The sequence below is a fragment of the Pipistrellus hanaki genome (genome assembly GCF_964339955.1).
Source record: "Pipistrellus hanaki genome assembly, chromosome: 11".
NCBI lineage: Eukaryota > Metazoa > Chordata > Mammalia > Chiroptera > Vespertilionidae > Pipistrellus > Pipistrellus hanaki.
The window spans coordinates 25,314,096-25,329,470 of record NC_140513.1 but is presented as its reverse complement, the minus strand read 5'-3'; the positions used below and the strand labels follow the sequence as shown (position 1 = coordinate 25,329,470).

The 15,375-nt window shown below is 52.7% G+C and overlaps 1 protein-coding gene across 4 annotated transcripts in view; it reads right to left on the bottom strand.

Moving 5' to 3' along the window:
• Window positions 1-15,375, bottom strand: part of PAX5 (paired box 5) — a 144,622-nt gene that overhangs the window by 104,112 nt on the left and 25,135 nt on the right. For all 4 annotated transcript variants that reach the window (XM_084898762.1, XM_084898765.1, XM_084898763.1 and 1 more), the window contains 2 exons: window positions 15,051-15,115; window positions 10,842-10,970 (listed from right to left, as the gene is read on the bottom strand). In XM_084898762.1, the coding sequence (XP_084754888.1) occupies window positions 10,842-10,970; window positions 15,051-15,115 (194 nt within the window). The remainder of the gene's footprint in view (window positions 1-10,841; window positions 10,971-15,050; window positions 15,116-15,375) is intronic.

Sequence of the window (15,375 nt, the reverse complement as noted above, 5' to 3'; positions counted from 1 at the left end):
CATCAGGGGAAAATGGTGACCACTACAGACACTGCTCTGGCCCCTGTGGGGCTCACAGTCTCACGAGGAAGAGAGTCAAGTAACAAATGTGATACCTTTGCCAACAGGTAGGTTGTGGGTGCTGCAGACTGGGCCAGGGAAGCTAACAGAGCATCAAGGAAGCCTCCGCCTAGGAAGTGGCATTTCAGCTGGATCCTGCAGTTTGGGCAGGCCGGCTGGTAAAAATGGGGGGGGTGGGGAGGGCAATTTTTCAGGCCGTGGGAACAGCACCAGGATAAAAGGCACCCTTTACTGAGCACGCATCAGGGGTCATCCTGGACACTTTACATGAATTACCTCATTCAGTCCACATAACAAACCAATCGTAGGCACAACTGGCACCCTGCTTTACATATAGGGACACTGAGGCTGGAGGAAGTCAAATAACTCGCCCAAAGTCACATGAGCAGACATTGGTGGAGTTAGCATCAGAACCCCAGGTGCCCGGCCCTACAACCCCCATGCAAGTAACCCTTAGGCTACAACAAAGGAAGAACAAGTGATACTCAAGGCACGGGAAGAGGTCTGGTGTGACTGGCGTGAGCATGAAAAGTGGAGGGTGGGGAGCGATGTGGCTTGTGGGATGGGCCGGGGTCTGACCACGGAAGGCCCTGCAGCCTTGGGGGAAAGTGTGGCTGGCTTCTGAGAACAACGGGCAGATCTGAATGCTGAAAACCCTTCAAGCAAGTCACTGTTTAGGACTGTTTTGTTTTGTTTTGTTTTGTTTTTTTCAAGAAGTGCCACTGGGGCTGCTATGTGGAAGGCGAGCTGTTTGGAGAAGTCAGGGGCACTGGAGGTGAGGACCCACGAGGAGGCCTTAGCCATAGTCCAAACGAGAGGAGAGAGTGCTTGGCCAAGGTAGCAGTCCTGGGGATGGAGAAAATTGAACAGATTCCAAAGATATTTGGGGCAGAGATGCAGTGCTCTTAAGCAAGCACCTGCCATAAATGCTTTTTTTTTTTTTTTGTGGCCACAGGCAGACACACAAACTTTCTGAGCTGTGAGGATGGCAGAGTGCCTGCTTCTGGCTAACTGAAATTCCAGGGGGAAGTGATAGATGGCAACCCCTCCCTCTCCCACAGCACCAGAAAAGACTTCCACACATTTCCCAACCTGGTATTTTATACTAAAGTCTGTACGGGAGATGTTAGTATAATCCCAACAGATGGGAAGTGAGCTGCCCAAGGTCACACAGCTGAGAGAGCAAGACCCTGAAATCAACTCCAACCCCAGGGCTCTGTCAGCACACCACAAATGCCAGAGCCCAAAGACGCTTAAAATCATCTGTTCAAATCTCCACACTTTAACGTGAGGAAAACAAGACAGAGAGGAGTGACTTACCCAAGGTCACACAGCAAGAAAAGGCTTAGAACAGAACCAAGGGCTGGACTCCCAGGACATCTGCACACGGAGGGGAGGAAGAACTGGATTGATCGCCAGTGTTGATGGTCCCGCCTCCCTCCACCTTGACTAAACTCTGGCACATGGTCAGCCTCTCTGGCCCGCACCCCTACTGAGTTGCAAGCATACCACAAATGGCCAGTACACTGCCCTGTTACCCTCTTGTCCCTAACCCTGAATGGCAACTAAGCTGTCTTGGGTCAATGGTGCCACCTGGTGGCTGGTGCTGTGAACTGTCTGACCCCTTTGTCACTTCTCATCCTCTTTTGTCGTCTCTCTAACCTAGTCTAGCTTCTCCAGCCACGCCTTCCTCTCTGTTTCCTCCCACAGCTCAGTTCGTTTCACTACAAGCAAACCCCTTCTCACACATATCTTCTCTGGCACCTTTTAGTCTCCCCCTCTCAATGCTTCTCAAATGACCTTAGCACAGTCTCTTTTTCTCCCCCCATCTCCATTGTAGTCCATTAGTCCCAGGAAAGACGAATGCGAACGATAAACTTGTACCAATGAAAATGAAAACTGGACATTTCAAAGTGAAATTACACAAACACACACACACACATACATGAGTGACCAACCACTGGCATTCCAGAAAAAAACAGACACCCCTATGGAATCAGAACAAAAATCCCTCTTTTCCCAAATGCCTTTCAGACCTGCTTCTCCTCAAATGCCAGGAGTGGAGATAAATACCAATCCCACTTCTTTATTTCATTTTATTTTGTTTCATTCCTAATCAGTATCATTTGCTGATTTCCCCCGCCTCCATCACCACCAAAACGAAGCCCAGAGAGGGGTTTCGGGGGTCTGCAGACTAAGGCAGAGCTAAGCTGAGAAGGGGAGACATGGTTGGGTCCCAAACGCCCACTCCCCAGGCTCTGAGGGGGCACTAGGTGCTGTTGTCGGCCCCCAAAGGAAGCCCACTGGAGGGAGATCAAACCTCAAACCCTACAGATAAGCCCCTGAAGCTGAAAGGAACCTCAGAAGCTGTGCCTTTCTTGTGTAAGCGCAAGCTCAGGAGTGAGAGGACTGGGAAGCACTGAAGCCCTAGCCAGGCAGCTTAGCTGATTAGAGCATCATCCCAACATACCGAGGTTGTGGGTTCGATCCCCGGTCAGGGCACATACAAGAATCAAGCAATGAATGCATAAATAAACAGAACAGCAAATCAACGTTTCCCTCTCCCTTCCTCTCTCTTTAAAATCAATAAAAACAAACAATGAAACAACAACAAAAAATGCCATTGTTTAACTGAAGAAGAGGAGGAGGGAAAGGAGGAAGAGAATGAGAAGAAGGAGGAGAACGGGGGAGGAGAAGGGGGAGGAGAAGGGGGAGGGGAGAAACGAAGAAGACCTGCATACCCCAATCTGCTAGAAGACAAGCCAGAGTGTTTTGTTACTCCCTCTCTTTCCTCCCCACCCCCCACCCCTGCCCAAGCTCAAAGACCTGTCATGGCTCTCACTGCCTTCAAGAGCTAAGAACAGGATTTAAAAAACTAAAACCACTTAGCTTCTGTTCCTACCAAGCAGCCTGAAGCAGAGATTCTCAGGGTCTAATCCAGGAAGCCCTATGGGAATCCCCAAGAGCCTTTTAAGGGGTCTGTGAGGTCAAAACTCTTTTCATTGTAACACCAAGATGATATTGGATTTCTTCCCTCTCCCTCACTCATAAGTACACAGCGGAGTTTCCCAGAGGCTCCGGGGTGGGTGATGTCACAGCACAGCAGATGCAGAAGACGCGAGGATCCAGCTGTCTCCCTTTAAGTCAGACACTAAGGAGATTTGCAAAATCATAAAGCAATACCACTCAAGGTTTTTTGTTTGTTTGTTTGTTTGTTTTTTGTTTTGTTTTTGATTTGGAAAATAGTTTTCTCTTATCTCAAAAATATTACTTATGCTCCTTGTTTATTACTGTTATTTTTAATAAGTTAATAAATAAAGGTTTACATTTTGTCCATTTTATTTAACCCACATATACTAAAAAGGTTCTTGCATGGTTTTTTTTTTTTAATAATTTTTAATAGTTTTAATGGGCCCCAATACAAAAAGTTTGAGAACCCCTGACTTAAAATAGAGCCCAAGGACTTGACATGAGACCAGGAGAAGCCCAAAATCTTGGTACCAAAAAGAGCCTTGGGAGCTTACTAATCCTGCGTTATCGATGAGAAGACGGAGGCCCAGAAACAGGAAGGGGTTTCCCTATGGCCACCAGCAAGTCGGCCACAGGGTCAGGGTGGAACCCAGAGCCCCTGGCGCCCCCGCCCAGGCTCCTTCCCCTGACCACAAGCCTCTAGTAACCTGGGAGCACTGCCGAGTCCCTGAGCCACAGACTCTGCGGCTGAGGGCTCAGCCATATTCCAAAGCCAGAGAGAAAGGACTGGGGGACACCCTGCCTCACAAGGCAGCAGGGCATACGGGGTGCGAAGAAAGCCACTCCATTCCAACGGCTGGCTCACTGAGGGGAGACTCTGTCCCCTCAGACCCCACAGCTCTTGTTCTGGGCCCAGAACTGACTCTCTGAGCTGAGATCCTCACATTGTGCCTCCTGGCCCCTCACACCCCCCAGACACCAGTGCACAGTCCCATGGGGAAAGGAGTGTGTGGGGGGAGGGGAGAGGGGCCCTCGGCAAAGCAGGTGGGCAGAGAGGTGGGGGTTGGGGTGGAGAGGGTGTTCGGTGGCTTTGGCTCTCATACAGGCTCCCGCTCCGTGAATCAAAGTGAAACTCAGAGACCCAGGGGCTGAGAGGAACCGAAACCTGACCCACCACCCAAGGGACAGGCCCTTGGCACCAGGGAGAGGCCCGAGGAGCCCCTCCGATTGACCACCTGGCCTCGGGTCCCCTGCTTTACCAAGGAGGCCTCTGAGCCTGCCTGCCTGGGGCTCAGCGGCGGGCCAGTGACTGCGAGGCTGGCTGGAGGGGCCGGCCGGGCACGGAGACGGAAATCCAGTCCTATTATCTCTGTCCCTCACTGCGCCCTGCTCTCCCTGGGCAAGCCAGCCTGTGCCCACTGTACCCGGACTAGTCTGGAGGGTGTGGACTGAATGACCTCAAGCTCACTGTTCCTCTGGGCTGTCAAGAGGGGTGCCTCCTTCTCCCTGCCCCTCCTGCCTCTCCTCCTCCACCCACCTCCGGCCTGAGAGCTGGACTGCCTTCCTCCCTGAACACACACACACACACACACACACACACAGCTTCATTGGGTTAGGACCCTGATGAAGGCTTCAGCTGCCACAGGCTGGGCTCGATGAAACATGTTGTGTGTCCTCACTAAGACTCAGAAACTCAATGGTATCTGGTAGAGCAAAACAGAGCATCCAAGCTGTGAGCATGGTGAGCAGGAAGCCGTCTGAAGCATAGCCCAGAGGCCCTAGCCGACTGTGGCCATGTAAGGAAGCCCGCCACGTAATGCTAGATCTGATGGGCTTTTTCCCAAGAAAAGCCAGACATCCCCATGTGAAATCTGGTTTTTAAACGCTGGTGACTAACTCAAGTCACTTTCAATACAGGGCAAGCCAAGGAAAGCATGACTGCCAGGCTGCGATTGCCACCTGGGTTCTAAGGGATGCCCTCCTGGCAAGCAGCTCGGACTGGTCAGTGTACCTGCACACAGGACCTTGGACCTGCATGGCCAGCCTGGGGCCACATCCAGGGGACACCTAATGGAGGACCAAGGCGTGAGTGGGAGGTGGCCAGAGACAGGAGAGCTCAGAGACTGCACGGGGACAGGAAGCATGGACGGGCTGAGGAGGAATGGGAGGGAGGCCGGGGTGGGAAAGTCAAGACTCCTTGTCAAGAGTTGAAGTTAACCCTGGGGGATTCGTGGGTCAGCTGCCACCGTCCCCCCAGGGTCTGATCAGGGTAGGGCCAGGCTAAGGGTCCCTGGTAGCTTTCAACCAGGGACACAAGATGAACTTAGGAGAATGGAAGAAACAAGGGGAGAGGAAAAAAAAAAAAGTGAGATCTGCCCCATCAAATGCAGCAGGAGACCAAGGATGTTCTGAGGAGTCCTCTGTCTCCCTCTGGTTTTTCTGGGTTTTTACTGTGTGACCTGGTGACTACCCCTTTCTCTTCACCAAGCCTGCTTTCCCACCTGGCTGATGAATGACTGGGTGACATGTCCTGGATGCTCTCCAAGACCCTTCTGGCTCTGACAGGGGAGTCCAGGGGTCCAAACTGGTGACCTCAACTCCCAGATGCTCAGCCCACCCAGGCCAGGCGCTCTGCCTTCCACCCTCCGTCCTGGAGGCCTCCCCTGCCCGGTGTGCCCAGGGCCTTCTTCGCAGGAAGCTGGGGCTTTATCCTTTCATTCTTCCATCAGGGGGCTGGGAAACCAAGACGGCCAGAGTGGCCCTTGGTTTTGCGGCTGACACCTGGGGGCACTGTTGTTCAGTCCTGATGCCCACAGCAGGAGGCTGTTACAAACAGGAAGTCGGGGGTGGGCAGATGAGCCAGTTTCAGCTGCCAAATAGAACTCTAGCTGGAAACTGCTTGCCCTCAGCCAGGGGACTAGCCTCACAGTCTCCTTCCGTGGCCATTTATTACGTGCTTACCACCTGCCAGCAGGCCCTAGGGCTAACCCCTTCCTGGGAGTGACGCTATGTTATCCTCACAGGAACCCATAAAACCGGTGCCACCTCTGTTTTCCCAGACAAAAGGGAGGGAGGCTCGGGAAGATGAAGTGACACGCCAAAGGTTTCATCACAGCAAGTCCTCAAACCAGTTCATCCCTGGCCTGTGAGCCGAGTCTCGTCCCGGTACCTCAGCACCTTGCTCTGGGCTCTCCAGAAAGCAGAGGCCTATGGACCCCTGCTGCCACGTGGGCTGCTCACAGTTCCTGGCGCAGGCAGGCGCGGGTGGCAGGGGGGAAAGACAAGTGGGCAGAGCCCCTTCCAGGCAGAGGGCAGTTTGGAAGCGCCGCCCTCAGAAGTCACGGAGCCCCACCCTGAATGCCTCCCGCGCTCTCCTGCCCCCGCCCCCTCACACCTCCAATGATGGGAGCTTCCCCACTCCCCTCCCTCTGGGGAACCGAGAAGGGTCTCTGCACTAGCCTTCGGCCCAGAGCCCAGAGCCCAGAGCAGCAGACAAGGCCTGAGTGTCCAGCAAAGAGGACTAAGAGAGGAAGGCCAGGCCTGCCCACAGTCAGGAGAGCCTGGACCCTGACTGGACCTCTTCCCTCCCCCACGATGGCTCCGTGGAGGTCCGCAGGGCAGGGCTGAGGTGGGCTCCCAGCCTGGAAGAAGGGAGGTGGTAAGAGAGAGCAAGAGTGAATACAAAGAGAAAGAGATAGTGAATGAGAGAGAGAGAGAGAAAGAGAGAGAGAGAGAGAGAGAGAGAGAGAGAGAGAGAGAGAGAGAGAGAACACTAGATCAGGAGACAGAAGCAGATACAGAGGAAGTCTCAACACACAAATCATAAACAGAGGCAGATAACACTGGAGGAGGTGCACCCCCAAACAAAAGACGTGAGAAGACAGACACCCCCACAAAGAGGGATGCAGGGTCACGACAGGAGCCCGTTAAATGCCCCCAAGCCTCCCCAGGAGGGCCTCACGGGACTTGGCTTCGCTTGTCAAGGACAGGCCATTCTGGGTCTGGGCTGCCTTCCTGTGCCCCGTCAGGCAGAGGGCAGCCCGGGGCCCGGGAGGCGGGAAACGCCACCTGCCAGCACCCTCCATCGCCAACAGGAAGCTCCCATCTCCCAGCCCACACGGCTGCTGGGCCTGCGGCTTTCTGAGCTCCTGAAAGGGATTCGCACTCCGCTGACCTCGGTGTGTCCGAGGCCTTTCAAACTCGGGAGAGATGAGGGGAGGGGAGGTTCAGGGGAGCTGAATGGGGGCCCCGGAGACAGGCAGAAGGAGGCCCCACCAGAGATCAAAGGCCCAGGAAGAAACAGAGGGTCTGGGGCTGCCCTTTCACCCATGGCTGCTCTGCCAAGTCCAGCCCCACCTCCTCCTCCTCCTCCTCCTCCTCCTCCTCCTCCTCCTCCTCCTCCTCCTCCTCCTCTTCCTTCTCCTCCGGGCCTTCCGGGGAGGGAGGCCCCGCCTCTGGCTCGGACCCCCTAGCCCATCTGGATCCCTGAGCCCCTCCCCCCACCGCCTTCCCCACCAAAGCTCTCTGTTCAGCCCAACTAAGAGACGGAAGCTGTCCTTGCACTGAGCCGTTCTCTGCCTCCCTGTAGCTGCCTTTAGCCCTCTACAGACATGTGGCTGGTCCACTGCATCAAGGAGCATCTACGACATGTCCCACATGTGTAGTCCAGCCATGTTGTCCAATACAGCAGCCACCGGCTACAGGGGGCGACTGAGCATTTAGCATGTGGCTAGTGCAACTGGGAAACTACATTTCCAGTTTTACTGGACTTTAATTCATTTATATTTAACAACAGAAGCAGTGGAAACTATTATTTTCTCAGTCAAGTGCCACTTCCTCTAAAGAGCATTTCCAGATCCTTTTGGTCAAAATTGGCCCCTCCCCGCCTTGCTCTCCGGGTGTCATCTCCCCCCTCACCCCATCGCACATTACCCACACACTGAAGGGGCTTTGGGTTTGCCAGCCTTCTGTACCAGCCTGCGAGCTCTAGAGCACAGGCCTTCCGTGACTGGACTCTATTACCATCCACCCATGCCCTGTGGCCTGGGCAGAGAGTGGCACCAGGAAATGCCCCCAGGGCAACACCCAAGTCCAAGTTGGAGAGGCCTGCGAACCAGAGCTGAACTACTGACTCCATCTTGCGGAACCCCAGGCACCTCCTTTGAGAAATGGGGGTGAGGACACTCAGTAGTCTTCCTCTTGCTCCTTAATGTCTCTTTTGCCCCATGGCCCTTCCCCCAGGCGGCTGAGGTCTCCTGAGAAAAATGGTGCCATGGTCTGCTGTCCCAGTGGGCCAGCCCTCCAGTGCACCTGGCAATCCCCCCTGTGCTTCCCCAATGGCTGGTTCTTACTTTCTCACCACACTGACCATGCCCTTCTGCTGGAAACTCCTCCTGGAGGCAAAGCGCCTCTCTGGAGGGGGGAGGGGCAGCAGGTGGCCAGACAATACCTGGGGCTGAGGCCTCATGGCTCTCCAGCTCCTCCTAACCCCCGAGCTCATGTGAGCCGATGGCTTTGCCAACTTCAAGAAACTCCCTGGGCCTCAGTTTCCTCCCCTATAAAATGTGACCAGCAATCTCTGCTTCTTCAACTCTCCCTGCAATCAATGCAAGGATCCAGGAGGTGCAGAGCGAATTGGGGAGAGAGCCGTGGGGAGCACTAGGCAGTACTCCTTCCAGACGGCTTGCTGATGTGAACAAGGGCACTCCTGTCCCACCTCTCTGCTCAACCATAAACACTTTCCCTGATGCAGGGCAGGGGTAGGGGGCCGGTGTGCCGGTCCGCTTTCCTATAAGGTTCCAAGACCGACATATCACTCTCCCTCAGCCCCCCAGAGCACTGACCCCCAAGTCCTCCTGGGCATCAGGGCTCAATCATAAATTTCAAAACCGGGAGGAGCTCAAAGATCATCCAATCCTGCACCCGGTTCCTAATACTATTGAACAGCAGCCCGGTGAGTGGCCACCCAGGCTCTACTTACATTATTCTGGTGACAAGGAGCTCACTACCTCCCAAGGCAGCCCCTTCTTGCCCTAGACCATTCTCATATTTGCAAAGTCCTTTTTAATACAAAGCCGAAATCTCTGCATCTGCCACACGCTGGCCTTTGAGACCACACAGCGAAGTCTCATTGCTCTTGCCTTTCGTGTCAGCCCTCCAAATTCTGAAGGAAACAATCCAATTCAGTTCATTCTTCTCTTCTTTGCGCCAAAACATCCCTAGAGCTTTGAGGAGTCTCCGGATCCCCCTCCATCCAGGTTGTACCCCTCTGGACATCCTAATTTGTCACTATCCCCATTAAAGGACAATACCTCAAATGGTCCCAGTCCTTAAGAATGATGTGACCAGCACAGAGCAGTCTACACTAACAATGCCCAAATTCCGGTCATTCTACACCCTTTAAAGCAGTTTTCAAGGCTAAACAGTGACCTCTGATCAGAGACTAGAATCCAGCACAACTCTCCACACACACACACAGTAAGACAATTCCCCCAAAATCAGGACATCAAACTAGATTTTTTTTTTCTTCCTCCAAAAATCTCTGCCTGGCTCCCTCAGCCTCTGAGAGAGCTGCACCCAGCTGGCCCATCCACCTCGATCAAACACAGCCCGGCCCCAGCGTGGGCACATCTGCTCCGAGTCCAGGTGACAATAGGAGAGAAGATGGCACCTTTAACCCCATAAACCAGCAGAGATGGTGGGCCCGCCGGCTCCTGCAATGACACGGCACAGCCACCCACCGAGCTGAGGACATGGGCTCTGAGGGACAGGAGCAGGAAAGAGGGGGGCAGCTTCCCAGAGCCGGGACTCACCCCCCGACACACACACACACACACACACACACACACCCCGCAGCTCCGAACAGCAGCCACAGACTCGCTCCTGGGACACGCAGACCACAGGCCAATCCACTGCCGGGCCGACTCAATTTTCTAGTTACAGATCTTAAGTACTGAGGCATGTGCTCGCCGGAACACACATCCCTTACAGGGAGCTGCGAATGGGAATCGTGCCGAGGAACAGAATAATTGAATCAAGATTTCTGTCACTCTGCTCCCAGGTCCCAGACCAAGGCCCGTTTTGTTTGTTTGTTTGTTTGTTTGTTTTGTTTTTTCCCTTTCCTGAATAAGGTTTTACAGACTCCCAGAGGGTCACTTTTCCTCTCAAACCCATGATGTCAGCGGTGCTGGCAGCCCATCCAGGGCAAAGGAGAGCCGGGTGAGGGTGGACCAGCGTCCAGGACGGGGCAGCCCTAGAAGCCCAGCTGGCAGCACTGAGGGGCTGAGGAAACCAGTGGGAAGATGGTCCTCTTTGTATCCCCGGGAGGCCCCTGCACGCCTTCCTCCCGGCCCTGGGCAGAGATGAGATGATCATTCACTTCCTCAGCCCCCACCATCACCACCCCCCGGGCCGCAGCTGACCTCTGTGTGCCCCTCTCATTGCAGGACACCAGCCCCTCCCTCTCCTCCAGGGCTCCCTCACCAAGGGGACCCGTGCTGTGCTCAGACCCTCCACACCCTGCTTCGTATGTGGACACTCCAGGTCTTCCTAAAGGCTCAAAGCTCAGCTCACAGGGCTCTGCCAGACACACCTCTCTCCATGCAACGGGTAAAGATGGGGGGAGGCCAGCGAGAAATCCACAGCCCCAAGCCTGCCCTCCCTGTGTCTCCATGTCCAGGGAAGGGCCTGGGCCTGGGTGGGGGGACTTGGGTGCTCAGCGGGCATCTCTGCTTCCACCTTGGGACTGAGAGCCCTGGAGCAGATCCCGGCCGGACGGCTGTCCCAGTCAGGGCTGTGCCCACATCTCTTACCTTCATCTCTCTTACGCTTGTTGGTGTCGGCGCTGGGGGACGTGATGCCCAGGATGCCGCTGATGGAGTACGAGGAGCCAGCGGAGTCCGTGCTCACCGAGGACACCTGCGTCACGGAGCCCGTGGACACTGTGCAGAGGGAGAGGGGCGGTCAGGGCCCGGCAGGAGAGGGAGCAGAGGCTGAGGGCGGAAACAAAGGCACTCCCCCTGCACGGGGCGGGAGTGACTGCTGAGCAAGGACAGGGACAGGGAAGAGGGGGTGTGCAGGGCATGGCCACACGTGAGTGAGGAGGGCACCATCAGCCCAGGTTCTCTCTGCTGCTGGGGAAGATGCTGGGGCGGGGGGGGGGGGGGGCAGTGAAGAGGACGGACAGTGTAGAGAGGAACAAGGGGTGGTGTAAGAAGGGCACCTGCTCCAATCCCAGCCTGTCCGAGGTTACAGGAAGCAGGGAGATGGAGAAGAGAAAGACGGGAGCTGGGGCCTACCACCAGCCAGTGATAAAAAGGCCTAGACCCGTGGTCGGCAAACTCATTGGTCAACAGAGCCGAATATCAACAGTGCGACGATGGAAATTTCTTTTGAGAGCCACATTTTTTAAACTTAAACTTCTTCTAATGCCACTTCGTCGAAATAGACTCGCCCAGGCCGTGGTATTTTGTGGAAGAGCCACCCTCAAGGGGCCAAAGAGCCACATGTGGCTCGCGAGCTGCAGTTTGCTGACCACAGACCTAGACTCACTCAATAGGCAGGTTCGCTCCCTGTTTACACGCCCACCCATCCATGCGGACCACATTCCTGCGCCCTCGCACACACAGCCAACAAAATCCCAAACGGCAGACTGTCCCTTCTTTTTACAGTTCCTCGCTGTCTTTTTTCCTTCCCATTTACATAGATTTTAATATGAAACCCATAATACTGATACAGTAATATATGTAACATATAGTTATATTGATATATATATATATATATATATATATATATATATATATATCCATAATAACAATAACTAACATTTTCTGATATAACTAACTCTCGGGCCAGGCATTGAGGCATGATCTCATTTAATTCTGCAAACAACCTTATAAGCTGGCTCATGTTACTATCCCACTGAAAAGGTCAAAGGACAAAAGGCTCAGAGAAGGTAAGTGACCTGCCCAAGGTCACAGAGCTAATGAGAGGGAGAGTGGTGACTGGAGCCCAGAAACAGGAGAACCCCTATAGTAACCTGTGCTTCCCCAATTAGTAATGAAAACCAGTAAGAGGCTTCACACAATGCAGTGCCTTTCATTTGATGCCTGCTGTTATTTATTCCCATTTATTTTTATTTATATTATTTATTCCATTTACCGGGGTCAGCCCTTGGAGAATAATCAAATGAAGAAACTGAGGCTTCACCAAGGTGAAGTGGTTGGCTCCAAGCCAGCCAGTAAACAGTAGCATCAGGGCTTGGCCATGGGTCTAACCGTCTGTCTGAAAGTCCGCACGTCCCCTGCCCAGAAATGGAGGCAGAGGCCAGTGACGTGTGACTGAAGCCAGATCTCTGAGTTCTGAAGGATGAGACTGGGGGAGGGGAGGCTTTTGTGGGAGGCCGGGCCTCAGAGTCCACCGGAGGGGCCGGCCAGTCGGTCGTCAGGGTTCCCCTCGAGCTGTACGGCTGAATTTCCACTCCTGGGCCCGTGGGGATCCTTTCTTGGTTCATTAAAACCTACAAGCCAATCTCAGATACATTTCCTTGGGCTATAACTAGCTGGAGGCAGGTAGGGCCGCCTTGGACCGGGCCATGCCTAGGAAATGACTAGAGTCGGCGGCGGTGGTGGTTGCGTGAGAAGCTGCTGGTTGCTTTCCTTGGAGCGGGGCCAGCCCTCGCCTCGACGGACCTAGCAGGAACGGCGCCTTTCTTCTCGCATCTGAGTTTGATTTTAGCTCTTCCTTAGGAGGCGCAGAAGTAGAAATCGTTAACTTCTCTTTTCTTTCAACAGAAGAAGCCACTCAAAATAGATTTATGCAAATCTCACAACCTTTTCTGTATTAAGGTGCCAAGAACAGAGGAAGAAGGAAGATCACAAGTCATCGGAACTTTAAACAACAACCACCACAGACAGACCAAGGCTCGCCATGTTGCTGACAGAGCCGATGTGCTGACAGAGCCGACGAGATTAGGTCTGATATTTTGTGATATATACACTAAACTCAAAAGGCCCAGGTTCCAACTCTGGCTCCACACTTAACTGGCATTGGGACCTTGGGATAGTTATTGAATCCCTCTAAGCCTCCCTTTCCTCACCCCTCACTAAGCTTGTAAACTGTAAGGGGCTGCACACATAGAAGATAATGGTTTTCATAAGAATTTCAGACACAAAACAAAGCATTCTGCTACCCACGAGTAGAAGGAACTGAAAGAATACTACCAGCTACTCTCGGTGTGATAGTCATTGCTAAGTGACCAGAAGTAATGAAAAAGCTGTCCACGTGAAGTCTCAGCCGCACACATCTCCCCGCGAGCCTTCTTCAACCCTCTAGGCCCCAGCTCAACAGTGCCCTGAACTGTGTCTTCTTGAGCTTCATCTCTGTGTTCGGCACACTTCCTTTGTTACATTGCCCCCTTAGACCAAGGAGCCCTTGCGAATGGGAAGTTTGTCCTGCCTCCGAATTAAAACACGCGTCTCCAACGCCAAGGTCTGCATAGCAGGGGCTTGGCAAACACTTTTTGAGTTGATTATGAAAGGAAGAATGAGTTCACAGCAGGGAAGAGTGTTGTCTTACCGTTATCCAAAGAGGCAACCGTGGAGGCTCAGAGAACTCAGAGAGCACCGGGGTTGTGCCCCTACGTTCACAAAGGGGGAAACTGAGGCTCTGAACGGTGAAGGGACTGACACAGTTTACTAGGGGAGTCTCTGCCTGTCCCCCATCGCCACGGGGAGTTCAAGTTTTCCACTGAAGGAATGATAAGGTGTGGAAACGGTACAGAATCGAAGGCACGATTACATGGAATCGACGGGGACTGTGGCAACCAGAACTGTCAGAATGGTCGCCTACTTTCTTACAGTAGAATAACCTGCCCCCAGCTAACCAGGGGGTCTCCTTTATCCCAGGTGGAGAAATAATATGCCTTACATAGACTCATATCGTTTTTTCTCACAGTCGTTGCAGAGAAGGGAAGGGCAAGGGAAACATCTGAGCTCTTGAGTGTAGCTGACCCTTGAACAGCACAGGTTTGAAGTGTGCAGGTCCAAGGAAACATGGATTTTTTTTTTCCCATTAAATACACAGGCAGGCCTCTGTATCCCTTAGTTTCGCATCCGCAGATTCTACCAACTAACCTCAGATCAAAAATACTGTTTTTGATCCGCAGTTGGGAGTTTGCAGATGCAGAGAGCCTCCTAGATGCATTGCTCTGCGCCATTTTGTAGAAGGGGCGTGAGCATCATAGATTTTGGTATCTGTGGAGGGTCTTGGAACCAATCCACTGCAGATACGGAGGGACAGTGAAGTGTGGGGGGCAGTCCAAAGTTACACTCAGATGTTTGACATGTGAGAGAGAGTGGGGGGTGCCTCCTCTAACCCTCATGTTGTTCAAAGGTCAACTGGTAGGGAAGATGGCTCCCCTTCTTAGAAGTCATGGTCCCTCTCCAACTTCACCCGTGAGTGTCAGAAACTCCACTGGCAGCCTTTGGCAGCTCAGGGTACATGAGATCGAAGCAAGGGAGAGAAAGAGAGAAAGTTTGAGAGAAGTTTTGCCACATCTTCACTCAAGACTGCAAGTGCACAAAGAATGGTAGAAGGGCTGGTTGATATAGGGAAAAAAACACATTCAAAACTACTTACTGACTAATGATGCAGAAAATGTTATGAATAAGTACCCCTTTCTTGATTTATTACTTTAATTATCTGACATTCTATAGACCCCCATTAGTGGAATTTTTTATTTTTTTTTGGCTTAGATTTCAATTTTCTGTCTCATGCTGAAAGCTATTTATCATAATAATCAGTAAAATTCAAAACCTTTTAGCAGTATTTATAAAATTCATTTACCGGGTTCAGCCCTTGGAGAATGACAAAGAAAGCGCATTAGTACGTGTGCCGAAGTGTTTTATGCAGAATTATCTGTCCATAAGAATGATTAAAAGTTCTTTAGAATATTTGGAGCCCATTCGATTTAAAAAAAAAAAAAAAAAAAAAAAAAAAATTTTTTTTTTTGAAGTTCTTACCAATGCTGTGACTGGAAGCTGGGACCGGCTGGTTGGGCGGCTGCTGTACTTTTGTCCGGATGATCCTGTGGGCAGTGGGGGGAAAAATGAATGGCTATTTACCATCTGAGAAAAGAGATCTCAACCAGCTGTGGACGGACAACCAGAAAACCCACATCAAGATGGGGCACAGGTCAAGTTGTGGCAGAGGGGAGGGGAGATTATGAACCCAGGTCAGGAGTTAGGGGCTTGGAAAAGTGACGGACGAGTCCCAACGCAGCCCCTACTCCCCTGGCTGTCTTTGAGTAACTTGCACCCTTCTCTGGGCCTCAAGTGCCTCCTATAT